The sequence below is a fragment of the Macaca nemestrina genome, chromosome 4 (genome assembly GCF_043159975.1).
Source record: "Macaca nemestrina isolate mMacNem1 chromosome 4, mMacNem.hap1, whole genome shotgun sequence".
NCBI classification, from domain to species: domain Eukaryota; kingdom Metazoa; phylum Chordata; class Mammalia; order Primates; family Cercopithecidae; genus Macaca; species Macaca nemestrina.
This window is the reverse complement of record NC_092128.1, coordinates 180,238,357-180,265,760: the sequence shown is the minus strand read 5'-3', so window position 1 is coordinate 180,265,760 and position 27,404 is coordinate 180,238,357. Positions and strand designations below refer to the sequence as shown.

The 27,404-nt window shown below is 42.4% G+C and overlaps 1 protein-coding gene across 5 annotated transcripts in view; it reads left to right on the top strand.

Annotated features, from left to right (window-relative positions):
* Nucleotides 1–342: 342 nt before the first annotated feature.
* The window catches only part of VPS26C (VPS26 endosomal protein sorting factor C), an 82,778-nt gene continuing 55,716 nt past the window's right edge, over nt 343–27,404 (top strand). For all 5 annotated transcript variants that reach the window (XM_071095707.1, XM_071095706.1, XM_011726083.2 and 2 more), the window contains exon 1: nt 343–671. In XM_071095707.1, the coding sequence (XP_070951808.1) occupies nt 615–671 (57 nt within the window). In that variant the 5' untranslated portion in view covers nt 343–614. The remainder of the gene's footprint in view (nt 672–27,404) is intronic.

Below are 27,404 nucleotides of genomic sequence, written 5' to 3'. Positions count from 1 at the left end.
GCAGGGAATGGCGCCTGGCCACGGACAGACAAGGGGGCGCCGGCTCTTCAGAACCCCAGGGAGAAAGCGGTAGAGGGCTACAGTTGAGGAGATTAAGGACATTTGAGGAGGGCAGGCATTCCCAAGTTATAACCTCCAGAAAGAGAACTCCATAGTGCTACCCCTCTGCGCCGCACAGCCTGACGGGAGCATCATGCTTCCTGCGCAGGCTGCGTCCGACAGACGGCCTCGGTCCCGCCCCCGGCCGCGGGGCACGCCGGGAGAGCCGAGAGTTCTTCCCTCCCTCCCCTAACCCAGAAAGAAAAGGAGCATTTCCGGCGTAAGACTATCCCGAGTGGGGCTAGTTTGGTCCCGCCTTTCACGCTCGGAGTGGGCGGGGTGAAGGGTGACAGCTCTTCTCCCCGCACTAAGGCCTGCTCCTGTGCCGGAAGGAGGAAGGCGTGGAGCGTTCGCCTCTCGGAGCTAGGAAGTGTGTGCGACGTAGGTGCGAGGTCACGTGAGCTGCTGCCGGCTGAGAGGGAAAGGGGCGGGGCCCAGAACGAAGGGGCGAGGCGCCCCTTGTTTCCCTGGGGTCACGCGCAGCCGGAAGTGGCGGCTGCTGTGGAGAATTGGAGATGGGAACGGCCCTGGACATCAAGATTAAAAGAGCGAATAAAGTTTATCACGCCGGGGTAAGTGGGGGCTTGGGGTGGAGATGGGGTTGGGCGGGTCTGCAGGTTCCGCTGTCTCCATCGCCCTGCACACGTCCCGCGTCCCTAGGCGGGGCAGGGCTGTCCCACCAGGTGCGTCTCCGCCAGGTGGGTGCGTTCCCGCCAGGTGCGTCCCCGCCAGGCGCTTCCCGCGCGAGCCTGGCCTGCCCTGCGAGGGGCCCCGCGAGAGGCGCCGCCGCAGCATCTGCGGGACGTGCAGGGCAGGCGCCCGGCTCCGGGGCTGCAGCTCTTCCCATCTGGCCCCTTGAACACCCGGCGGTGGGCATTGGGCCTTCAGGCTTGAGCTCCCGCAGTGAGCGCTGAGGGCAGAGGAGTTGACAACCAGACTCCCCTTTCCCTCTCTCCTAAGGTGCCCGCAAAGGTCCAATGAACGAAAGCTAAAACTAACCTTGGAAGCAGTAATGGGTATGTCTGGCGGCAGCATATATTAAGTGACAGTCACTTTTAACAACATACTACGAAAGTTACTCTTTTTTCTGGTTTTATTCTTCGACTGAGATAAACGATTGACTATTAAAATGCAAGCATAAAAAAATAAAATATTGACTCTGCCATTAACAGGTTTTGTGACATTGGCCAGTCATTTAATCTCCTTGGGCCTCAGTGTCCTTATTTGCAAATGAGGGTGTTGTAAGGTTCCTCTGACTCGGGGAATCTCAACCCTTACTCGACATCAGAATCAGTCACCCTGAGGAATTTTAAAATATGGTTGCTCGGGTTCCACTCTCGGCGATACCGATGATACATGTGCAGCTAGGGTTGAAATCACAGCCCCAACACTCTTCGGAATAAAATTGATAGCAGTGGTTGGGCATATTAATGCAAAGTAATCTCACAAGGGACAGAGTACCAGACAAAGGTCTTGGATGGATGCTGAAACTTTTGGGCAAAAGAACTGGGGAAGCCTGGTATTTACAGAAGCTCAAATGGTCATCCCTTTGATGGTTAATTACAAAGGGAAAAAACTGGCCTGGCGTGGTGGCTCACACCTGTAATCCCAGCACTTTGGGAGGCCGAGGCGGGCAGATCACCTGAGATCAGGAGTTCGAAACCAGCCTGGCCAACATGGTGAAACCCTGTCTTTACTAAAAATACAAAAATTAGCCGGGCGTGGTGGCAGACGCCTGTAATCCCAGCTACCCCGGCAACTGAGGCAGAAAAATCGCTGGAACCCGGCAGGCAGAGGCTGCAGTGAGCCGAGATTGCACCACTGCACTCCAGCCTGGGCCACAGAGTAAGACCCCCTCTCAAAAAATCAAAAGGAAAAAGCTACCTTTATAATGGAGAAATATGGTAGTCACACTCTAGCCAAGCACAACAATGAACACCACTTTACCATCACAACTAATGAGATGACTGACATTCGGTACCCCTTGGCATGATGCACCAAAAAGGTCACAACTCAGCTATGTAGTATTCCCGCCAAAAATGTTTAATCCATGTCAGTTCATAAGGAAACAATCAGGCATATCCAAATTGAGGGACATTCTGTGAAACAAGTAGCGTGGTTTTTTCAGAAATATCAATGTCAAAAAATAAAGGCGAGATAATTTTTCTAGACTAAAAGACTAAAGGGACATGAGAACCAAATAGAATGCTTAATTTCTGATAAAATATAAATCTGAATATGGACTTTAATTGTTGTGTATTGGTGTTGAATTTCTCCAGCGTAATATTTTGGTTATATAGGAGAATACTTCACATGCTGAAGTGTTTAGGGTCAAAGTGTCCAGCCATAGACTGTGCACATATGTTTATGCACATGTGTGTATAGGAGAGAAAGTGAATGTGGCAAAATACTAACAATTGCTGAATGAGGTTAAAAGCTACATGAGTCTGTATTCTTTTTAAAAAATAACAGCTTTGTAGAGATAATTTAAAATACAAAATGTACCCTTTGAAAGTATACAATTCAGTAGTTTTTTAGTGTATTTGCAGAGTTGCGCATCCATCACCACGATCTAATTCTAGAACATTTTCACCCCAAAAAGAAACCCTGAACCCATTAGCTGTCACTCCTCATTCCCTCTCCCTCCTGACCCCTGGCAGTGACAAATCGACTTTGTCTCTGGAGTTGCCTGTTCTTGACATTTCATATAAATGGAATCGTACAGTTTGTGACCCTTTTGACTGACAGGCTTCTTTTACTTCAAGTAATGTTCGGTGTTCATGCTTGTCATAGCATGTGTCAGTTCCTCATTCCTTTTTATGGTTGAATAATATTCCATTGTATGGATAGATCATATTTTGTTTAACCACTCATCTCTTGATGGACATTGGAGTTATTTCTACCTTTTTGCTATTAATAATGTTATGAACATTGTAGTACAAGTTTTTATGTGAGAGGATATTTTTATTTCTCTTGGGTGTATACCTAGGAGTGGATTTTGCTGAGCTACTTTAACTTTTTGAAGAGCTGCCAAATTATTTTCCAAAGTATCTTGTACCACTTCACAGTCTACCGGCACTGTATGACGGTTCAAATTTTTCCACTACTTTATAGTTTCATAACTTTTCTGGAGCTTGGAAATGTTTCAAAATAACAATGGGAGGGCAATGACAGGAGACTCTATGCATTTAACTTTAGTATTCATTATTTCATTAACAAGTTAGCACATTCTTTTCAGAAATGTTACTCCAGCTGGGATGCTGAGATATCTTCTGTGGTTTTAAATATGATACAAGTAATGAAAAGTATATTAGAAAAGAGGCAAGCAGTGGAATGATAAAGTTGCCCCAGCAGAAGTCATCCACAGCCAGGACCACTTCCTGCGGGTCGCAGAGTTGAAGACTGAGTCAGCTCTGTCCCTCTAGACTACATGTCCTGATGCTAGTATCAGGAACAGAATCTGCAATTGATGGCTGAAGGCAGCTTCTCTCAACCTTCAGTCACTTTTTACACTTACATGCATTTTAAAGGAAACATTATATGGTGAATATAAAAGAAAAACATTGCTATATTTTTTTAAAAGGCAACAGAAAAGAGAAAGTTATTAAACTAATTAATCAATTGACAAAAATCTCTGACATGAGTGCCCATGATTCATGTGCTAGACTCCATGATCTGTGACTCAGGGTAGGTGGAGTAGGCAGCCAGCACTGTCATGGCTGCTTTCCAAGCCCCACGTAGCAGGACCCTTGCGGTCTGGTCCTCCAGGAGGCCTCATTGACCGCAGGCAGTGCATATGTCACTTCTAGTTTGCACTGTGGTTGTGGGAGAAGCGGCCCTTCTCTCCTACCCTCCTCACCCTTAGCTGGCTGCAATGGAGCTGATAGCATACACATTTTCTCTTTTCTCCATACATCTCAACAGTGACAGTAAAGATTCAGTTACCAAAGATTTGACTTACCTATGGGCCTGCCAGAGCACCATGCCTACAATTCTGGGTTGCTTGAGGTGGCTGCCACCTACTTTAGCCTGATTCTAAGCAGTACTATCCCAGGCTTGAGGTCATGAGTGATTGTCTTTCAAGTGAAATGTGTTTGTCAGTGTAAGCACATAAGGCAAGCTTATGTTCCAGCAGAGGTTCTGGGGTAAGGTTTGACAGCCAGGCAGTACCACTCTCATTTTTCTGATGAGGAAATGGAGGCTTAGACAAGTTGAAGAATTTCATAACCCAACTAGACAAGTTGAAGAACTTCACCCGACTAATGACCGAGTCTGGATTCCAACTCAGATCAGTTCCAGTTCAAAGCATGTCCATCAAACACTATTATTCTGCTTCCCTAGGAGTGGCCATTTTTATGCAAAATGGAGGAATTTGTAATATAGAAATGTTATTCATTTCTTAGTAGTGCTGTGAATAACATTGAGATATTTCAATAAAAAAAGACTGATACGACTTCTACTTTGAAGATATGCTGATTCTGTTATTGTGCTTTTCGGTATCTTTGTTGTGGAAGCATTTGAAAATGGCTTGATTCTATGGACACCAGAGAAACCTAAGTTATACTTAGATTTAAAATTGACCTTTTTTTTTTAAGAAAAAATATTGACAAAATGATTTTTAAAAAATTACAGTTGAAGCATTTAAAAAATATAAACGTAATACATGACATGTTAAAAACGTAATATCCCGGCTGGGTGTGGTGGCTCGTGCCTGTAATTGCAGTACTTTGGGAGGCTCAGGTAGGCAGATCACTTGAGCCCAGGAGTTCGAGACCAGCCTGGCCAACATGGCGAAACCCTATCTCTACTAAAAACAGAAAAAGTAGCTGGGTGTGGTGCACGCCTGTAATCCCAGCTACTTGGGAGGCTGAGGTATGAGAATCACTTGAACCCGGGAGGCGGAGGTTGCAGTAAGCCAAGATCACACCACTGCACTCCAGCCTGGGCAACAGAGCATGACTCTGTCTCAGGAAAAAAAAAAATAACATGCTGCAGAAGAAGGTAAAATGAAAAGTCAAGTCTCCTACTCTTCCTGACTGCCTGTTCTGCCCTTGGACGTATTCACTGATGATTTGTGTACTGTTCCAGACACACGTGTGCACACACATGCAACTTGTTCTTTTGCTTAATAATGTACCTTTATCTTGGATACTTTTTCATATTAACATTTTCATTAGTCCCATTCTTTTTTATATTATTTAATCAACTTCATTCAACCCATGTCTGTTGATCTCATGAGGGTTACAGGTTAGTAGAGAAAGGCAAATATATAAAATGAGAGATGATTAAAAAGATGATCAAGTGCTCAAATAAGAGCATCTGTGGTGTATGAAGGAGCATAAAGTAGGGTATAGTCATCTAGGGGGAAAAGTGAGAAGCTAGAGGCCCTTCTGGAGCTTCATTGAACCTAGTTTTGAAAACTAAGCATTAGAATCTAGTTTTGAAAAGTAAGCATTAGAATCTAGTTTGAAAATCAAGTATTAAACTAAGTGCCCACCATGCACTGCTGGTCTCAGTCATGAGGAATAGGCAATGTAAACCTAGTGAACAAGAACTTGCAGACGTTTGGGATGCAATCTGAGTCCTGTAGACTGTTTCTTTCACTTGATTGACCAGGTGTTTATAGTTGTTCATCCTCATCTAATCTGGCAGCAACAGCAGTTTTTTAATGTGACTTAGGTTGACCGTCTTTCCAAAATATTTGTTTTCTTAAGGTTTATTCTGTTTTGTTTTGTTTTTTAACTTTGTAAGTTGGCTGTTTAGTATATTGAATTGTAGCCTCCTTTTTAAAAATGCAGACATTTTGCACTAAGTTCTACTCTAAAGTAGTACTTCGTACCTTAAGTTTTTTTTGTTTTTAATAGGTGAGTGAATTATTGTAAAGCAAAAACCCTTGTAACCCTCCCCACGTCCTGCTGGAGAGGAGAGTGGAAGTAGGATCACTTCACCTAGATTCTAGGAGAAGACACTGCTCCAAAGGACCCTGATGAGGTTTCATGGTTTAGTAACCTCATGCACTGTGGGAATGTCAGAGGACCCCGAGATAATGCTCCACTGCCATGTCTGAAAATTGTGTCCCACAATATTTGATTGGTAGTGTTTTCTATTATTGTACAACTTAAAATATCTTTTAATTTCCATTATTTTTTTGACATGAGTTGTTTAGAAATGTGTGCTTCAGTTTCTGTTATAGCAACAACTCTTGTCACCCATAGCCTTGTAAAAAATCCTAATTTTAATATTTAAATTTTAGAAAATTTCTTACAAGCAGAATTACAAAAAGAGTAACTAACCAAAGTGAGATTATGATGGCATAACGGAATGTCAAGTCTAATTGTCAGGAAAGGACAGAATAACATGGGAATGACAATCAAAATGGACTAAGGTCTTAAATCTAAGATCTGAAACTATGAAGCTACTAAAAGAAACATTGGGGAAACCCTCCAGGACATTGGTCTGGGCAAAGATTTCTTGAGCAATACCTTAAAAGGACAGGCAACCCAAGCAAAAATGGACAGATGGGATCACATCAAGCTAAAAAACTTCTACACAGCAAAGGAAACAAAGTGAACAGAATAACATGGGAATGTTTTCTATAATTTAGTAGTAACTGGCAATAGTTTACAAATACATTGTGTGTATACCGCTGTCATTGCACTAATTACCTTCTGTTGTAGTGACTGTTCTATTAGTCCACTCAATTAAAATATTTGATTTTGTTTATCTTTGTATTCCTGGGCCTGGCAATACTCGCCACTTAATAGGTGCTCAAAAACTTTATTAAATGATGAGTGGAAGCCTTAAAACATTTTTAAAAATGCATAAGACTGCTAGTTTTATAAATGCATTGATCAGAAGGGGGAAACTATGGTATTGTAAGCATATTATGGGTTTTGCTTCGTAATTATAAATAATATTCTAGGTATCAATTCCAGAAAGATGTTGGTAAGATTTATTCTTATTTTGACATAGCCCCAGAGCTACACATTGCACCCTCCATTACTTGTGTTTGCTTTAGAATAGTCATTCTTAAGATCATTATTCAAATAAATTGGGAGTAGAGATTCCAGAATTCCTATAAATATGGTTTTCTGTCTGATTCGGGAATGGAATATAATAGAAAATTGTCCAAGGTTTGATTTTCCATGGTCTTCATCCTAGTTCCTGTGGCTCATTGCAAATATAGACCCTTTCTCCAAGCTTGCAGCATTGCTGTTGGGGCACCTTCTCCCTAAGCGCATCCTTCCCCTTGGATAGAAAACTTCTTTTTTAAGTATTTGATTAAAATAGAGATGAAATCATGCTGTGTTGCCCAGATCAGTCTGAAACTCCTGGCCTCAAGGAATCCTCCTGCCTTGGCCTGACAAAGTGTTGGGATTACAGGCATGAGCCACCACGCCTGGCTTAAAAACTTGACTTCTCTTTCCAAAGACCCATGTATGGTATGATAATCAGGAATTGTGTTAAAAATTCCCTAATTCCACACTTCCAGTGAAAGATAAATTTCCCATGGAAATACCTAACACTGTTTTATAATTAGGTAGACTAGGACAGCCTTTTCCAGCTCACAGAGTGCTTTAATCCTTCCATATACTGTTAAGAGGTGGTGTTTTCCCCATTTTTTGGTTCAGATGAGAGCAGATATTTGAAGTTACGTCTTTTTAGTCCTAAATCTAGGATTCTGTGTGCCTTCTCTGGGTCTTAATTCTCATCTGTAGAATGGAGATGATACTACTCAAAGGCTGTATTTTGAAAACTAATGAGATCGTGTTTTAAGACATTTATCCTAGCTTCCAACACCTCGTAGGGGCCGGAGTAATAGGTGGTGGCACTGTCAAGTTTTTTTTTCCACGCTCTGAGGTCTGTTCACCCTTAGAACTGCCCTTTGTGTGCCACAACGCTAGTTACATTAGTACACCCTCCAAATGGCATAATGAGTGCTTGTCAGATGCTTCACCGATTGTCAAATATGTGCCCACTGTCTATGTCTACTTGGAGGAAGGAGAGTCAGTGACCAAGGAGAACATACAGAGCAGACAGCGTTTTTGGCCCTGAGAGCCGAGGGTGATTTTGGTATTGTTGCATCTCCTTTGTTTAGTGCAGTAGATGTGTTCTTGGTCAAAAAGTTGGACTCAAATGCATTGTAAATTACTTTATGTCTTGGAACGCCGTAGGGGAGCTTACTGGTTAGAAAAATCCTGCAGTAAATATTTCTGTAGTGTAAATTTAATGCATTTGTTTTTACAAATTCAGAATGTTTTACATTCTTAAATTCTGGCACATGTACTCATGAAAATGACATTGTTAAATATTATGGTTGTGAAAAACATAAATAAGATATTTACGCCCCAGCATAGCCAGGTTACAATGAGAAGAAATTTATACACTGTGGACTGAGTATTGTTACCTTAAGAACCTCAGTACTACCTGAATTTGGCATGCCCGTAATTTCTTGTGAAAAGAAAAGGAGAAACCCTATACATAAGAGTTCATTATTATGAAGAAAAATTGCAAAGCTAAAATGCTAGTGTTTTTTTAAGCTTAAGTATTCTACTTTAACCTGCTGGATTCTTAGTAAATGAATGATCAGTTGTAGTGAACGCTTGTTGTAAGGACTCAGGGTATAAAAATTTAAATCTTTGCTAGGAGAGATCTTAAGATAATTTGGAGAGGTATGAACCTTTTAGGAATACAGTCATCCAAACTTTAAGTAGCTCTCTTTTTCCGCTAATAACCTAATCCTCCTGAAAAAGCTTGTCTGCTAAATCATAACCTAAACTCTTATGTAATGCATAAGAAGCATTTTCAGGATTATCCGAGATTGTCTGAAAACTGCGATGCGATAAAAAGTGTTCATGCAGTTCTCCACTTGGTGTTTGTTGCCGCAAATCTTATACGAGCCTGGGCCTGAGCAGTGGTAAAGCTTGCTTGACCACAGCGGCGTGTTTCGGCACTGGACAGGTCTCAGCCTGTTTTGCACACCCTTCATCCCCTGCAAGCTGCTTGCCAGATCTCCCTCAGCCACGATGATGGGCTTTTCCTCTGCCTCCTCCTAATGCCGAGTCCCCGACGCAGACGCTCATCTCCGTTATGTCATTTAGGAGTCTACTCTGTGTCTCCAGACATGCTTTCTCTTAGGCCCGAAACCTGCAGCCTACACCTTCTGCCTGTTAACAAAGGAAGGAAAAAGGAGAAAACTTTATTTTCCAGGTAACAATACGTAGACTGAGGACACGTAGCTTCTGGGAAAGCGAAAGCACGGAAGCCTGGGGTCCCTACCGCGCGTTCATCAGGTTCTGGAGTGCAGGGAATGCCTGGCGCATGCGCAGAGGTAACACACGTAACATCGCGTGTTCGTTTTGGCGCCGGGTTTTATCACTAAAAGTTGGAATGCGGCTCTGTATGTCGAAAGGTGAATGGCAGGGCATGGAGACGCTTTGCGTGCGCAGTCTCTGTGAGCCAGCTGCAACGGGCCTGGGAACCGCAGCACGGATCAGGAAAGGATGCTTGCGGGGCGCCTCCTGCGCAATCGGTGCTGCTGCTGGACTCCGGGGCGGAGGCGCCCGGGTCAGCCGCACTCACTGAAGTCGCTGGGCAACGTTTTGCTAGAACAGGTTTCTGTCTGACTGCAGGCAGATCTCACAGCAGTTAACCTCGTAGTGTGAACGATATAGGGGTATGTGAGCAACGCTTCCCCCTGCTGTGGCCGCTTAGTCTCTTGGCGAGGGTCTCATCTCCTCCACACACTGGCCAGCTGGAGCCGCGGGTACCATGTGCAGCGCAGCGCGGACTCGTGGCCGCTGCAGGCTGGTGGGCGCTGCACGGTGCTTCACCGTCCCCTGCCCCGTGGCCCGGCTCCCCGCTTGGTGCCCCACCCGGAGGCGACAGAGCCCATCTGTTCTGTCTGGACTCGGTTTCCAATCCAGCTAACGCGGACTTTCCGCCGGTCCCAGCCGTCCCCTGTCCTGGGAAGTCGTGACTGCCATTGCCCTTGCTGCCCCTTTGTCCCCATCCTCCCACGCCTCTGGTGCTCTGGCTCCCCAGTCCTTTCCCTCCTCTGCAGTCCTCTCTTCCGCCCTTGCTCTGGGCTGACCATGAGCAAGGCAGGGTTGTGAAAAGCTGGAAGGGGAAGCCAGTTTGCCATTTGCTTTCCGCTTTCATTTCAACCGCACTGGAGTTTGTGACGTCGTAAAGTTCCCCATTTCACGCATTTCTTTTTCCATCAGGTTGTTGTTATACAGACAGGCAGTGCTTTTACTGCATGTGGCTGCACCCCCACCCCAACCAGTTACTTTTCTAGGTTTCAGCTTACATTCAGAAAACTGACTGACTTGTTAGCCATCGGCCAGGTGGGCTGACCTGCGTCCCGTCCCCGTCCCCGAGAGCACACAGGCCAGACGCTTCGGAAGCGCGTGGTCCACGCGTCACCTGCGGACAGGGGCTCGCCCACGAGAAGCCCCTATGGCCGAAACTCAGAGGGAAACCTTGCCTGTTTGCTGTCCAGAGCCCAGGGAGAGGTCAGTTGACCTCAGAACCTGATCCCTTTTTATTTTTTCCAGAGCATTTTCTAGATCAGTTATTTACAGACCTCATTTTGGGAAACTGCACTTCCTCTTTTTACATATATTTGCTTTTTTTTTTTTTTTTTTTTTTGAGACAGAGCTTCATTCTGTCACCCAGGCTGGAGTGCAGTGGTACAATCTCTGCTCACTGCAGCCTCCATCTCCCAGGCTCAAGCGATTCTCCTGCCTCAGCCTCCCGAGTAGCTGGGATTACAGGTGTGTGCTACCACGCTTGGCTATTTTTTTATTTGTAGAGACGGGATTTCTGCATGTTGCCCAGGCTGGTCTCAAACTTGTGGGCTCAAGCGATATTCTGGTCTCAGCCTCCCAACCACCATGCCCCAACTCCATATTTAATTTTTAAATTATAAAGTGGTAAAACTTAAATTTATTACCACGAATAAAAGAAAAAAGTATGTCCTGGATATTTTTCATACAAACACAAATATGTAAAGATGGAATTTTTGTAAAATACTTCTTATTGTCCTCTAACTTATCTACAAGAACACTTTATGGACATGTTTATATGGCGAGCAGCCATGAAAAAACCGCCTGGGCTTTTTATTGTCTGTAATGGAGAGCTTGTGCTGTCACTTGTTGGCAGAAAAAAAATCCAGGCTCAGAGAAATAGTGCCTTTCCCAAGATGATAGAAAATATATTTTACCTTTCATCTGGTTAGTTAAAATAGTTGTTTCCTCATATAAATAGGTCAATAAAATGAACATTGTTTAGGATAAAGATTTTCCAAAAAAGCAGTGAAACCCTTTTATTAAATGAAGTCTTACATAAAATTCTAATATGTCAATTTTAATAATAAATATTAAAATACTTTATTTTATAAACAGATAAAAGCAGAGCTGTTCTACTTTAAGTGAGAATATCTGTTTTCTCCCTGCCTTCCCTGACTCTTCCTCACATCCCAAAGTGGCTGCTGAGGTGTCTTCACAAGCCTAGGGCCAGTGGTTCTCTTGTAAAGTATTAGTTACAGGATGTCGTGACCAGCGAGAGGCAACAAGGTTGAAGTTTTTTCATGCCAACCTATTTAATTTGGTCCTATGTTAAAACTTACAAGTTCTGTCAGCTTTCAGATATAATGCAGTGCCTAGGGCCAGGCACGGTGGCTCATGCCTGTAATCCCAGCACTTTGGGAGGCTGAGGCAGGCGGATCACCTGAGGTCAGGAGTTCAAGACCATCCTGACCAACATGAAGAAACCCCGTCTCTACTAAAAATACAAAAATTAGCCTAGTGTGGTGGCGGGCACCTGTAATCCGAGCTACTCAGGAGGCTGAGTCAGGAGAATCGCTTGAACCTGGGAGGCAGAGGTTACAGTGAGCTGAGATTGTGCCACTGCACTCCAGTCTCTATCTCAAAAAAAAAAAAAAAAAAAAAATGCAGTGCATAGAATGAGGCTTTAAATATTTTGCCTTTATTTACTGGAGCATTGAAGCCAAAAAGGTACCCACCAGTTTACTGACTATCCTTGGATACTTTCTGCCATTTTCCTCCTTGAGAATTTACTCAGCTGGGGCTCTTAGACTAGCAGTCTCAGCAAAAGCTGGTGAGCTCTGGAGACCTTCACTGTTGTGCTACTTACTTGTCCTGGGAACTTGAGCTGGGAAGGACAACATGAGATTATGGCTCCTCTGCTTCTGATAGGAGCAAGCTGTCCTGACCCTGGATTACTGATGCTCTGACAGAATTGACCTCTGGGTGGCTGTGAGGGTTATACCTGCTGTGTGTGCTCTGATCTGTTGGGCAGGTCTCTGGTGGCAGGTAGCATTGGCTCACATGCTTTGCAGTGATGGCCGAGTTCCCTTCATCCTCACTACCGTTCCCCCATGACAGTCTTATTTACTTTTATGGTTTTACTGTTACATGCCAGGTATCATGTCAGCCCAAAATTAGCTCTTCTTTTGTTTTATCAGAAAGAATTATTTAAGACAATTTCTCTAAAACCCAAATCTTCATCTTTGGGAAAGGAGCAGCAGTCCTGTCGATGGAAAATTAGGAGCCGACGGGCAGAAATCCCATTCATCATTAATCATCAGGAAAAAAAATAAGCTTTTTCTAATCTAAAAAAAATACAGTCATGATAGTTTGACCGTATGTTTCAGATTTTAAAAAACTGTTTTGTAAATTGAAAATATGTGTTTTTACTTGCTAAGAAAATGCAACTAATACAAAAGAATGTCTTCTGCCCCTTCTCCTCTACTGCCCCATGAACAATGCCCAGAATTAACCACATGATGTTCTCCGCATCTCACAGTAGTTTCATAGGGCAGCCTTAGGTGATCTGTCCCCAGAGCCCACCCTGGAGTAACCTGAAGCAGAGACCCTGTTCCGTACTGCTTCATTAACACATGATCTGCCCTACAGTGCTCTTTTTGCTGAGCTCTTTTTTTTTCTTTTCTTTTTTTTTTACCCCCCTAGACGGAGTTTCACTCTTGTCACCCAGGCAGAATGCAATGTCTCGGCTCACTGCAGCCTCTGCCTCCCGGGTTCAAGCGATTCTCCTGCCTCAGCCTCCCGAGTAGCTGGGATTACAGGTGCCTGCCACCATGCCTGGCTAATTTTTGTATTTTTAGTAGAGATCGGGTTTCACCATGTTGGCCAGGCTGGTCTTGAACTCCTGACCTCAGGTGATTTGCCTGCCTCAGCCTCCCAAAGTGCTGGCTTACAGGCGTGAACCACCGCACCCAGCCTGAGCTCTTTCATTATTTACTTATTTATTTTAGAGATGGGGTCTCGCACTGTTAACGCAGGCTGGAGCACAGTGGCACAATCATAGCTCGTTGCAGCCTTAAACTCCTGGTTTCAGGTGATCCTCCCAGCCTAGCCTCCCAACGTGGGTTGGGAGTATGGTGCAAGCCACCCCACCTAGCCGTGCTCTTGCTTTCTGACAAGGGCCCCTTAGGCTGTCAGCCTCATTTGCTGCTAGACTCATCTCTTGTCCTCTACTCTGAGGTTTGCCTGCATCCTGGCTTGGATTGAACACTGCACTATTGTCATTCATACATGGTTTCACTCTGACTGGGATTTCAGTCTGATGGCTCTTTGGGTTGTTCATTATGTAAGTGTGGGCTGACTCTACAGAGCGTTTTCTTTGGCGGACTGCCTGTGTTCCACGGTCATTACTTTGGCCTATAATTATGCCAACTCCAGGCTCCTTTGTAATTGGAGCCCTCCTAAATGTTTGGTTTACAGTCTGGAGTCTTTACATGCACTTAGGCCAATAGTTCCAAACCAGTGTCAACTTTGTAAACCTATACATTTGAATGTTATTTCTTGAATAGTCCTTATCTGAAATGCTTGGGACTAGAGGTGTTTTGGATTTTGGAATTTTTTCAGATTTGGAGGATTTGTAGATACTTAATGGTTGAGCATCCCTAATCCAAAAATCCAGAATCCGAAATGCTCCAGTGAGGGTCTTCTTTGAATGTCAGGTCAGCGCCCAGAAAGCTTTGGACTTTGGAACATTGCAGATTTCAGATTTTCAGACTAGGGATGCTCAATCTATATTGAAATCTGAAATCAGGTAGTCTGTATCAGGTAGTCTGTATCAGGTAGTCTGTATCAGGTAGTCTGTATTAACATAATTTGACTAATATGTACTATCTAACTCCTGAACTCACCCAACACACCACGATTAGAATTTAATACTCTGCTGCTCAAGACCCTGCATATACTTACATTTACTAATGTTTACTTTTTGTGAATAGTATTTTTCCCTTTCTTCTAACCTTTTATTCAGTGGTTTCAGTTTCTTTTCCAGGCTCTCAAGAAAGTTTCAGAGCTAGAAGTTTCAGTGAAGTTTCACATCACACTGTTGGACAGCATGCTTTTTGTCAGCCCATTTTACTGGGTATTGATGCCTGTGTGGATCCTATGCCATACTTAGAAGGAACCAGCTATGTTTTACCATGTTGATTCTGCCCCAGAATGTGATACTAAAGCCCCCAGAGCATGGGCTTCACCTGTTTTATTCCCTGCCATGTCCAAGTGCCTAAAACAGTGTCTGACACAGCAGGCATGCCGAACAATTTGTCAAATGATGGTATTATTTCTCTATGTTGACAGCACATGTACGTAAGCCATGTAAATTGACATCTTGTTATTTTGTTACAGTTTCACTGCTAGTGAACTGACTTCTGTAGATTTTACTTAAACATTAATCAATTTTAGAATATGACTCAATTGTCCAGAAAGTAATGTAACTATTTCCTTTTATACATGATAATTTCTGTGTTTTTTAAAAACAGGTATAATTGCAAACAGATGACTCTTTTCAGTGTAGAGTTCCTTGAGACTGTAGCCATCCACACTTCAAGATACAGAACAGATCTGATGCCCCCCAAATTCCCTTGTGCTCCTTTGTAGCCCATTTTCCGTCCCTATAGTTTGCTTTTTCCAGAATGTCATGTAAATGGCATAAATATGATTATGTGTTTTGTAGCCTTTGAATCTGGCTTTATCATTAGCATAATGCATTTCGTTCGGATTCATCCAAGTTGTGTGTTAATAGTTCATTCGTTTTGATGGCCGAGTTATCTGCCCTCGCATGGGTGTATCACAGTTCAATCATCCCATTCACCTGTAGAAGACGTTTGGGTGATTATGAATAACGCTGCCAGAAGCACTTGTGCATGATTTTTGTGTGAACATAGCTTTCATTTCACTTGGGTTTTAAAATCTAGGAATGGGATGGCTGAATGGCATTGTCTTAGTTTTTTTGTTTGTTTGTTTCTTTCTGTACGAGGAACTCTGTATTGGCAGCACAGGTACGTAAGCCATGTACTTAAGTAAATACCATGTAATATTGGCCATTACTTACCATGTGGAGAACTATCTGGGGATTGTTTATCCTGTTTTTCAAACAAGATGGAAAACAGTTATATCAAATAGTGGAGATGGGGATACCTAACAAATTGAAATCTCTTAAATGTTTCTGATTTCCGCTTTCTAATCATAATGGGCCTCTCGGTGCTGCTAAGAAAGGGTAGAGTGTTTCAACAAGCAGTTGTCTCACTCATGTTTTCCCACCCAGCTCAGTAACTTCCTTGGTGTTTTGTTTTCATGTTAGTTAACTGCGAAGTACATTTGGTCCTCATTGGTGAATAAAAAGGCATTTCACTATAGGTGTACCGGATCTTTAGATTAAACGAGATGAAAGAATCTCAGGTGGTTTAGGAGGGAAGGCCTTGTTTAGATATATGCACACGACTGTGGGGAACGAAGATGGGCTGTCACGGTGCATCACACTGCCAGGACCATTTATGAAAAGCGTTGCAGAGAGAATGAATGAGGCATTAAGAGGCTTTTACTTCTCTAGCAGTTGTGTTCAAGTCCAAAATAAGAAATAACCCAAAGAAATGTGACTTCTTAACACAAAATCTTCAGATCTTTTCCTGAGAAGAGACTATTATGCTCGTGGGTTATCAAAAGTTAAGAGGCTTAGAACTTTGTACATTGAGGTCTAAAGGCTACCTACTCTGAGATTTTGTTTTATTTAAAAATGGATTCATTATAATAGGTAATCAATTCATAGGGTTCAACATTCATGAATTTCAAGATAGATACCCCCTGCCTCGCCCACCCTATTCATCAAGGGCTTCTGTGGGGCAACCACAGCTATCAATTTCTTGTGATTCCTTCCAGAGATACTGTATGCATCTACAAGTGAATATGTATAAATGTGCTTTTTCTCCCCCTTTTTCACAAATGGTGCAATATACAGCTTTTAAATTAAAAAAAAAAGAAAAAGAATGTATGGGAGTGAGGGGCATAGACTGGACGTGCTAATTCATATGCAATAAGGAGTCAGTTCTTAAGATAAAAGAAGGAAACTAGCCCTGCACCCCCATGTGTACTAATGTAAATGAGCTCCACCACATTGTGGAAAGAAAACTGAACAGTTTTCCTATTGTTGGAATTTAGTTTGTCGACCATCTTTTGTTATTTACAAACAGTGTTGCAATGAATAACTATGTTCATAAGTCATCTCACATCTGCACATGTATCTGCTGGGCCCATGTGTTTGTAAAATGTTTTTGGTCTTGCCAAATAGCCAGCACGAGGTTGCAACATTTTAGGTTGTCCCCAACAATGCAGAGAAGGCTTGTTGCCTCCCCTCTGGCAACACATGTAATGACATTTAAAAATCTTTGTTTTAATTGCTATTTATCATATTTTTGTTGAGATTGATCATATTTTTCTGTGTTTAGGAACAATCTGCATTCCCTTTTCTGTGAGCTCTTCATTCAGATCATTTGCCCATTATTTTTCATTTTTCTTCTGAGTGATTTATCTTTGTCATTGATTTCTTTTTTTTTTTTCCCCTGAGATGGAGTCTTGCTCTGTCGCCCAGGCTGGAGTGCAGTGGCGTGATCTCGGCTCACTGCAACCTCCGCCTCCCAGGTTCAAGTGATTCTTCTGCCTCAGCCTCCCAAGTAGCTGAGATTACAGGCGTGCACCACCACACCTGGCTAATTTTTATATTTTTGGTAGAGATGAGGTTTCACCATCTTGGCCAGGCTGGTCTTGAACTCTTCACCTCCTGATCCACCCACCTCAGCCTCCCAGAGTGCTGGGATTACAAGCGTGAACCACCGTGCCCGGCCTTTCATTGATTTCTTTTAGGTGTTCTTAAAATATTAGGGAAATCAACCCTTTGCTAATTTGTTATATTAAGTTGTAGATATTTTACCTAGTATATCATTTATATAGCAATATTGTTCATAGTCATATTTGTAGTCATATTTATTCAGAGTTTTGAGTCATTCATAGAAAGGCCTTTCCCACTTTGATATGATAAAAATTATTCTTTATGGTTTTGTCCAAAATTTTTATTATTTCAGTTTTTACAGTTAAGTATTTGCTACATTTGTCATACACAAAAAGTTTCAGTATGGTCCAACTTAATTTTTTTTTTTTTTTTTTAAAGACAGAGTCTTACTCTGTCACCCAGGCTGGAGTACAGTCGTGCAATCTTGGCTCGCTGCAACCGCCATCTCCTGGGTCCAAACGATTCTTCTGCCTCAGCCTCCCAAGTAGCTGGGACTATAAGCGTGCACCACCATGTCTGGCTAATTTTTGTATTTTTAGTGGAGATGGTGTTTCACCATGTTGGCCAGGTTGGTCTCGAACTCCTGATCTCAGGTGATGTTCCCACCTTGGCTTCCCAAAGTGTTGGGATTACAGGCATGAGCCACTGCGCCTGGCCCAACTTAATTTTTTTGGTCGAATTCTCTGGCCAGTTTTCCGATATCACTTATTGAATATTCCCTCTCTTGCCTATGGATTTTAAATGCTACCTTTATCAAATATTAGCTTCCTATACTATCTGAATCTATTTCTGGACTTTCTGTTCCATTGATCTTTCAGCCTGAACATGTGTCCTGTACCACACTTTGTAAATTATAGTAGCATCGTAATACCTCACAGTGCTAGTTTCTCCAATTTTCTTCTTTTCGGATTTATCATTGCATGTAAACTTCAGAATCAGCTTGTCTAGTGTATCCTTCCCACTCCCGCCATCTCCCCTTCAAAAAGAAAAACAATTGTGGTGGTATTTTCTTTAAGATGAGGTTGCCTTTATAAACTTACTTCTGGGAAAGCAGACTTGTTAAGGGTGTTAAATCTTTCCTACTCAAAGTCCGGCATGCTTTGCCGTTTCTTCAGATTTTCTTTTGTGGCTTTCAGGCATGTTTTAAGTTTTGTCATCTGGGATTTTTAGACATTTCCTGTTAAATTGACTTATAATAATTTAACTTTTTGTTCCTTTTGAAAATAAGGCCATTTCTTCCATTGTATCTTCTCACTAGTTTTTGGTTTATATGTGATACTTACTGGTTTCTCTATGTTAATTTTGTACCCAGCTGCCATCTTTTCTGAAATTCTCTTCATGTTGATAGTAGTTTTTCAGTAGATTCCCTTGGGTTTCTTCAGGTATACACTCATATCATGTGCAAATAGTGATCATTTTACCTTCTCCCTTTGAATTACTTCTTTCTTTCTCTAGTTTTATTGTATTAACTAGTACTTGCAGAACGTTAATTGAAGGATAACGTTCTTTTATTCCTGACTTAAATGGATGATATCTTGTTTTCTCATTAAGTTTGATGCTGGCTTTTGGGTAAGGTAGATATATTTGGTCATTTTAAGGAAGTATTCTTCTATTATTTTACTAAGAATTTTATGAGGAATGCATAAATTTTATCAAATGCCTTTTCAGCATCTATGGAGATGACTATATATAATTTTTCTCTTCATAGCTAATAATATGAGCTGTACTACTAGTTTTCTCTTTATTAAACTATGCTTATATTACTTGACTAAATTCTACTTGGTTATGTATAGTGTTGCTTTAAGTTGCTACTGGACTGCATTCGCTAATATTTTATTTAGGACCTTTGCACTGGTATTTACAAATGAGAATAGTCTAGTTTTCTCTCTTCTCCTGTCTTTCTCTCTCACTGTCTCTCTGAGTGTGTAGAGTTTTGTCTTATTTTGCTGTCGTTGTTATGTTTGCTTTGTTTTTTTTTTTTAAAGTTCCTTGCTTTCTAATAGTTTTATATTGGAATTTTCTGTTCTTTACACAGGGAAATTCAGAGAATGATCTCCTGTGAAGCTGTCAGGTTTGGGGACTTTATTTAGAACTTTATTTTTTCTATGATGATTGATTTGCTTGGATTTCATGTCTCTCTCAGAGTGATTTTGGATAAATTATATTTTCCCAGAAAAATAATTCACTTAGCTTTTCAAATTTACTTACATATAGTTGAATAAGTTGAATATTATCTTTTAATTACCTCCATTTTTCTAGTAGTTGCCTGTTAATTCTTACTTTGGATATTTGTGGTTTTCTTTTTGATTAGATTATTTAATAATTTGCATTTCTTCCCCCCGCCCCGAAGAAAGACCTATTGGACTTATTAAGGGATCAGTTTGGCCAGTTTTTAAAAGTCTATCATGGACATTGAAGAGAACATATGCTCTGTTTTCAGGGTGTAGAGATCTGTGTGTGCCAGTTCGTTATACCCTGTTGATATGTACTGTAGGTCTTCTGTATCCTCATTTCTTTCTGTCTACTCTATCGGTCATGATCTGTAAATTAATATCTCCCACAACGAATTTCTTTTACTCAGTTTCGCCTTAAATCTATTCCCTGTAGTTTTTGCTTTACAAATGTTGACACTTTTTGATCCGATAATAATATAATAATACCACATGTCTTTTTCTTTTTTTAGAGACAGGGTCTCACTATGCTGCCCAGGTTGGTCTTGAACTCCTGGGCTCAAACAATCCTCCTGCGTCGGCCTCCCAAAGTGCTAGAATTGCAAGCATGAGCCACCACACCCGGCCTCACAAGTCTTCATTGCAAGTGCTCCTTTAGAATTGTAAAGTACCCTTTGTCTTGTTTAATCCTTCATTCTCTGAATTCAGCATCGTCTGATATTAAGATGACAATCCATGCCTTCTTTCTTTGCCTTTGCTTATCCTTTCTTTATTATCCTTTCCAAATCCACCCTCCACCCCTGCCATTTTAGGTGCTTCTCTGTCATACAACATAAAATTGGATTTTGCCTTGTAATATAATATTAATGTCTGTTTTTGAATAGGCATTAATTTGGCTCGTTTGTTAATGTGGCATATGTTTGGCATTAGTTCTGTCATTCCTGCTTGGTTGGGGGGAATGTGTTTTTAAGTAACTTTTGAAACATCTTTCTCTCTACAGTCTGTCTTGTTTGCTTTATGTTTGTATGATTTTCTATTGTTCTAACTGTTACCCTTGCAACTTCTTATTGTACCTGAATCTTCACATTTTAGACATTATTTATTAATTTCCTACTGTGAACAATGGTAAATTAGCATATTTCCTCTTTCCTTTCCCTTTCTTCCCTCTACTACCTGATCTTAGTCACTTACAGTATTCGTTGTTGTTTACTTCTGTTAAGTTTATTTGTATGACATTATTTGGTTTATTAATTTTAAATCAGCACTGTCCAGTAGAGCTCTCTGTGATGATGTGAATGTACTTCTTATCTGCTCTGTCCCTTATGATGGCCACTGGCCATAGTGTGGCTATTAAACACTTGAAATGGAAGGACCTGAATTTTAACTATTAATGTAAGTTTAAGTTTCAATAGTCACATATGGCTCACAGCTACCATACTGAAAAGTGTAGACCAGGTGCGGTTGACTCACACCTGTAATCCCAGCACTTTGGAAGGCCACGGCAGGATTGCTTGAGCCCAAGAGTTCAAGACTAGCCTGGGCAACATGGCAAAACCCCATCTCTACAAAAAATACAAAACTTAGCTGGGTGTGGTGTTGTGTGCCTGTAGTCCCAGCCACTCAGGAGGCTGAGGCAGGAGGATCAGTGGAGCCTGGGAGGTGGAGGTTGCAGTGAGCTATGATTACACTACTGCACTCCAGCCTGGTCGACAATAAGACCCTGTCTTTAAAAAAAAAAAAAAAAGTATGGAAGTATGGTTTGAATAGTACATTTTTCAATCCCAACTGTCAAAGATGGGGAAGCCATGTACATTATACTACTTCCTAGATTCTAGTTCTCTTAGTCTCCCAACTAGTGTCAGTTACATTCTACATTGTCAGGACTTACATTTTGCATTCTCTTCTTTCATTATAATCATCACATATCTCAGTCTTCTTCTTACAATTAAATGGAGTTAATCCTCACAGTTGCTTCTTTTGACATAGTTTTTCTAGCCATCTCGTGGATAGCTATAGTTTACTATTTAGTGCATTCCTCAAGAAGGACTTTTATATAGTATTGCTTGGTATATGTTTTTTTTTAGTTTGGTTGGATTTTTTTATTTTTGCACATTTAAAACTTTCAGTTACATTGGAATGACAGATTAGGTGAGTATAAATTCTAGGGTCACACTTCATTTCCTTGAGCATTGTTGTATCATTCTACTTGCATTTTGAATTCCATTTTGCTATGGAGAAATACGGTTTCTTTTCCTCTTATGAGTGACTTGATCTTTTTTCCTGACTCCTAAAGGATATTTGTTTTGAATAAGAACACTTTTGCTACAGAGTATTTTCATTGAGTGCTCCTAATTCCTTTGCCCTTGAGTGTTTTTTAAATTATCACAGTAAATATTTGTTCTGTTTCGTTATTTCAGTTTTCTTATTTGGAACTTAATTAGGCACAGATGTGTGCTTGTCACCTGTCTCCAATTTTATCTCTGTCTTTGTGGTTCTTTTTGAATTCTTTCTTAAATTTTCATTTAATTTATTTGGATTTTGTCATTTCTGCCCTGCGTATATCCTTAGACCCTTTTAACTTTATTTTCTATGGTGGTTTGCTTTCCTATATTTTTATCTCTCCCTTTTGCCTCACCATTTCCTCCCTGAGCTCTTATAGCTCTGTTTTGTGTTCATCCTTTATAGAAGCAACTGTCTCTTTGGACTTTAAAAATTCATGGTGAAATGCACATTCACCATTTTCATCTGCTTGATGGTATGATAGTATGGATTTTTTTTCTGGTGAATGATCGTTTATTCATTTAGTAAGTGTTCTTTGAATGCATACTGTTGCCAATCACTCTGCCCTGGTGGAGTTTATGTTCAGGGGCAGGAGACAGACAATAAATAAAATAAGGAGGCACTTTTGTCGTTATTTTGGAAGATGTGTCACAGAGTGCAGTCAGGGAGGGGGGATAATGAGTGCTAGGGAGGGAGTAGTACAGTTTTAAATGTGGGCTCATGGAACCGAGCCCTGCAGGTATCTGAGAAGAACAAGGAGTTGGAGCAAGGAGCATGAGCAGGTGCCTAAGGCTGGAATGTGCAGGCCTCTGAAAGGAGTGGCAAGGGGGTGAGGGCAGGAGTGAGGGAGCAGAGGGCCCCACATGAGGGCGGTCAGGTAAGGAGAGGGTGGGTCCCGCTTTGTAGGCCTCTGTGGCTCTTACTGTGTGCATGAGATGGCGAACTGCTTAAAAATCTAAGTAGAATAGTGAACTGATCCGGCTTTCGTATTCATCTGCCGCTGGTATTTCTCCCCTTCCTCACTTCTCCTCCTTCCTTTCCCTTCCCACTGTCATTTTTTAATCCATTAGATGTCATGTGCTCCTCTGCTGGTTCCTTTTAACCTCTCCTTGCAGGAGATGAATTTATTCCTAGAACAGGCTGGCTGGAGTGTTCTAATAGCTGGAGGATTTACGTGTGAGTTTCTTTCATCTTTACTTTGTGTGAACCCATGCAGTAACCAGCTGCAGGGCGTTTGCACCTTGCAGAGGGGCTCGTTGTCTCCACCACTGCAGAGACCGACTGCTTCCAGCACGGGGTGGGTTGACAGGATGCCTCTCTGGGTGTGGCCTCAGCTGTTCCCAGGTGTACCCTCACTTTCCAGAAGAAGCACATTTGCAGAGCTGGGGGCCTTGTTTCTGTTTTTCATCACATGTCCCCCTGGTCAGTCTTCACTTCTTTTAACAGCTCTTTCACCTATTTCATGGTATTTAGCTGTCTCCTTGCTTTGCCAAAAATGCAGTTGGTGGTTTTGGTTCTTGTTCTTTGGGTGATTTCCAGGAAGCCAAGAGGGGATCGCTGACTTGATGCCACCATTTTCAAATCCAGAGTCCCAATTATGGTTTTGGCATTTTATTCCAGAAAACAAATAAGAAAAAGAGTTGTATAGTTTGGTAGTGGCCTTTTACATTTAGAGAATACAAGGTTAGGCTGGGCACGGTGGCTGACACCTGTAATCCCAGCACTTTGGGAGCCTGAGACGGGTGGATCACTTGAGGTCAGGAGTTCAAGACCAGCCTGGCCAACATGGAGAAACCCTACTAACAATACAAAAAATTAGCCGGGCGTGGTGGCGCATGCCCGTAGTCCCAGCCACTCGGGAGGCTGAGGCAGGAGAATTGCTTGAACCCAGGAGGCAGAGGTTACAGTGAGCCCAGATTGTGCCACTGCACTCCAGCCTGGCTGACAGAGTGAATGAGGAAAAAAAGAGAATACAAAGTTAGAAACTGTGGTTACTTTTGCCCCCCTTTGAACAAACTTGCCAGTGGTTTCTGCTGTGAGAGCCAGCAAAGCTGAGAAGAGCAAGGATGGCCAGGAGCCTTTGGAATGCTTGTTCCCAGGCTGGTCTTTGGGCTGAGGTTGAAGATGGGCAGCTTCAGGCCTCTCTCCAGATTTAGCTCCTCCAGGGCAGGGATTTGGCCCCCTCGAAGCAGGCTCTGAGTGGTGTGGTTCTTGGACGCATCGCTTCTGTCCACCTAAAACAAAGAGGCTGAGGCACAAAGTATGATAAAGAGCTGACATGAGCAAAAGAGAGGACAGCTGCCCAGAAGATACGGACCCAGTGACCTTGGATATGAACTCCGTTCACCTGTGTTACAAGTAGGTTGTTAAGGCAAAGAAAGGGAGACAGGGAGTGGGGTGATAAAAGTTGTTTGTCAGGAATTCTCATTGGCTTACAGACATGACATCGATGGGCGATTGGCTCTCCATTGTTAAGCTCTAGGGTGCGGGCTCTAGTCGCGGATGTGGTGTGATTGAGGTAATTTATAGCTTAGCTGCTGGTGGCAAAAGCAGGTGGTTTCCAGATATGAGCACAACCCAGAGAAGGGGAGGACGGGACTGCTGTCTCATTTCAGTGTCTCTGGGCTGGATAACGTAAAAGTATTCACATTCCTCAAAGGAAAGCTCTTTTCTTTTCTCACCCTGAAGAGGGGTCTGCTCTTCCTAACGCGGATGGGTCCCAGCGTCTGTGCTGGCTTCTGTGATGAGCACGCACACCACACAGGGCTGCGCCTCTTCCTTCTCCCGCTTGACAACATGGCCTTTCCCAGGCCAGGCGCCTCCTTGATGATGAGACAAAAGCTACGGCTCTTCTCCCAAAACGGTAGCACCCTGCACACGATTTCAGTGTAACTTTCTGGGTTTGTTGCCAGTCTGTGAATGGTCCCTCTTTGTAGTCATGCCCCCAGTTGAAGGCCTCTGCTTGTGATGTTGGACTAGGTATTAGTACTATCTGGAGCCATAAATCTTATGTCTTCCTGGTGAAAGTCTAGACAAAAATCTGAGGGAGAAGTTCTTGGTGAGATCTCGGGTTTTCCTTAATGTCTGTTATTCCGGTGTATCCTATCTTCCTCTGCCAGGATGAATCCGGCATTGTGTAGACAGATCTTGCCTCTCTGTTAAACCGTCTGTTTCTAAATCCCTTGGCTCCTCGGCCTCAGGTGGCTAATTCCCTATCCTTCTTTCATTGGTAGGAGTTGAATAAACCTGTATATTGTAAGAATATCTAATTTATCTACAAATGTTAATTTTGTATTTTCTGTACTATATTGTGTCTCACTGAAAGAATGATGAAAGAATCCCTTGAGTCATAAAATATCTACTCTGCTTACTTCTGCGGTATGTCACTACTTTTTTCTTCCTGTGCTGCAGGGATTAAGGAAGGAAAAGGCTTTACTGATGTCATAGTTAGAATATGCCAATCAGTGAGACCCAGAGATCTGTTCCCGTGAGATTGATGGAAAGTGTTATGATTACATAGGAACGGAACCATCCTCAAGTGCTACTGTGTTGTTTAATTGATAAAGCTCACAAATTATTTTGTCTCATTTATTTGTGGGATATATTTGTCAAGTAAATTTTTAAAAATATACTAGTGGATTGAAATTTCTTTTTCTCTTTTTGAGACAGGCTTTTCACTCTATTTCTCAGGCTGGAGTACAGTGGCTCTGTCATGGCTCACTGTAGCCTTCACCTCCCAGGCCCAAGAGATCGTCCTGCCCTCAGCCTCCTCAGCACACCACCAGGCCTGCCTCATTTTAAAAATTTTTTTATTTGTAGAGAAGGAGTCCCATTATGCCGTGCAGGCTGGTCTCGAACTCCTGGGCTCAAGTGATCCTCCTGCCTTAGCCTCCCAAAGTGCTGGATTACAAGCATGAGCCACCTTACCTGGCCTAAATTTTTAATATTAAATTTCCATTTGAATCTGGGCTATACAAAAAATTAATAGAATTACTGTTAATTAAACTTAGAATTTAAGTTACTTCACAGGAATTTTTGTTTAAGTCTGCTTAGGAATTTTTTAGGAGCAGCAAATTAAATATTAAACGTTAACATTGAAACAAACAAGGTCATCTCCATTTTAAGCAGAATTCAAAGAGAACTCATTTTATTCTTAAGATTGCTTAAAATGGAGATGATCGTGTTTCTTTTCATTAGACTTCAAGGCTTTGGGTTGGGGAGTGGAACCAAAAACAAAATACTTAGCACGTTTAAGGGACATAGAATATTTCTTGCTTCCAAAATTCAAGTTAAAGAAAGAACTTGGTAAAAATTTTTCACTGGATATCTAGAAGAAATAAAAGATAAGCAGATTTAGGCCGGGTGCGGTGGTTCACGCCTGTAATCCCAGCACTTTGGGAGGCTGAGGTGGGCGGATCACGAAGTCAGGAGATCGAGACCACAATGAAACCCTGTCTCTACTAAAAATACAAAAAATTAGCCAGGCGTGGTGGCGGGCACCTGTAGTCCCAGCTACTCGGGAGGCTGAGGCAGGAGAATGGCGTGAACCCGGGAGGCGGAGCTTACAGTGAGCTGAGATCCCGCCACTGCACTCCAGCCTGGGCGATAGAGCAAGACTCTGTCTCAAAAAAAAAAAAAAAAAAAAAAAGATAAGCAGATTTAAACACCAGTAGGACAGATGTTTTTTAATGGTTTGATCTGCAGGCCAATTTTTATTTTTACTGTTGATTTTTGAGATAGGGTCTTGCTCTGTCACCCAGGCTGAAATGCAGTAGCGTAGTCACAGCTCACTGCAGGCTCAACCCCCCAGGCTCAAGCAATTCTCCCACCTCAGCCTCCCCAGTAGCTGGGACCACAGGCGGGTGCCACTACCCTCAGCTAATTTTTTTTATTATTTGTAGAGATGGAGTCTCGCTATGTTACCCAAGCTGGTCTCAAACTCCTGGGCTCAAGCAACCTGTCCACCTTGGCCTCTGAAAGTGCTGGGACTGCAGGCGTGAGCCACCATGCCCAGCCTGAAACATGTTATTCTGTGTGGATTGTGGATTCAGCCTTTCTGTTCTGGTTGATGCTATTTCATCGTCTCAACTTCCTCTTCCACTCAAGCCCCTGTAACAAATTGAAACTGTCCAGTTCTATGGTGACAGGAAGAAACTGCTCTCCAATAGCAAATGTAGTTACTATCCGTAATCTATTACTCAGTAATTACCTTCAGATAAACGCACAGATGATCTGCTGTGAAGTCTCTCAATGATGTGTGAACCAAGGGAATCGAGGCGCTGATGCCTCCCGGTGTGAGCAGGAACTACAGGGACAGGGCAGTCCTTCCGGAAGGTGGCATGCTGCTGCCTCGTGGATGGCACCAATAACCTCCAATCTCGCCCAGAGTAGGCATTTCTGGGCAGAAAGGATACCAGGCTAACCATTGTGTTCAGTCACTCATGCATTTGCAGATGTGCTGTCATTTTAGTCAGTGCTACTGAGAAAGAGCCTAACGAACAGGGTTTTATTTTCTTGTGTTTCTTTTGAAGGGACGTCATCTATGCCCATGCGTGATATCACTGGGAACTTACTATTTGCCCTGGCCCTTCTCTTTGCACTCTTGAACTCAGACATCTGTTGAGATTCCCCAACCAGGAATGAAGACATGTCTGAAAGGCAGTGACGGGATGAGATTTCTCATCCCCACACTCTGGTGCTCCCTGTCAGGTGTGTCCAGGCTGCCAT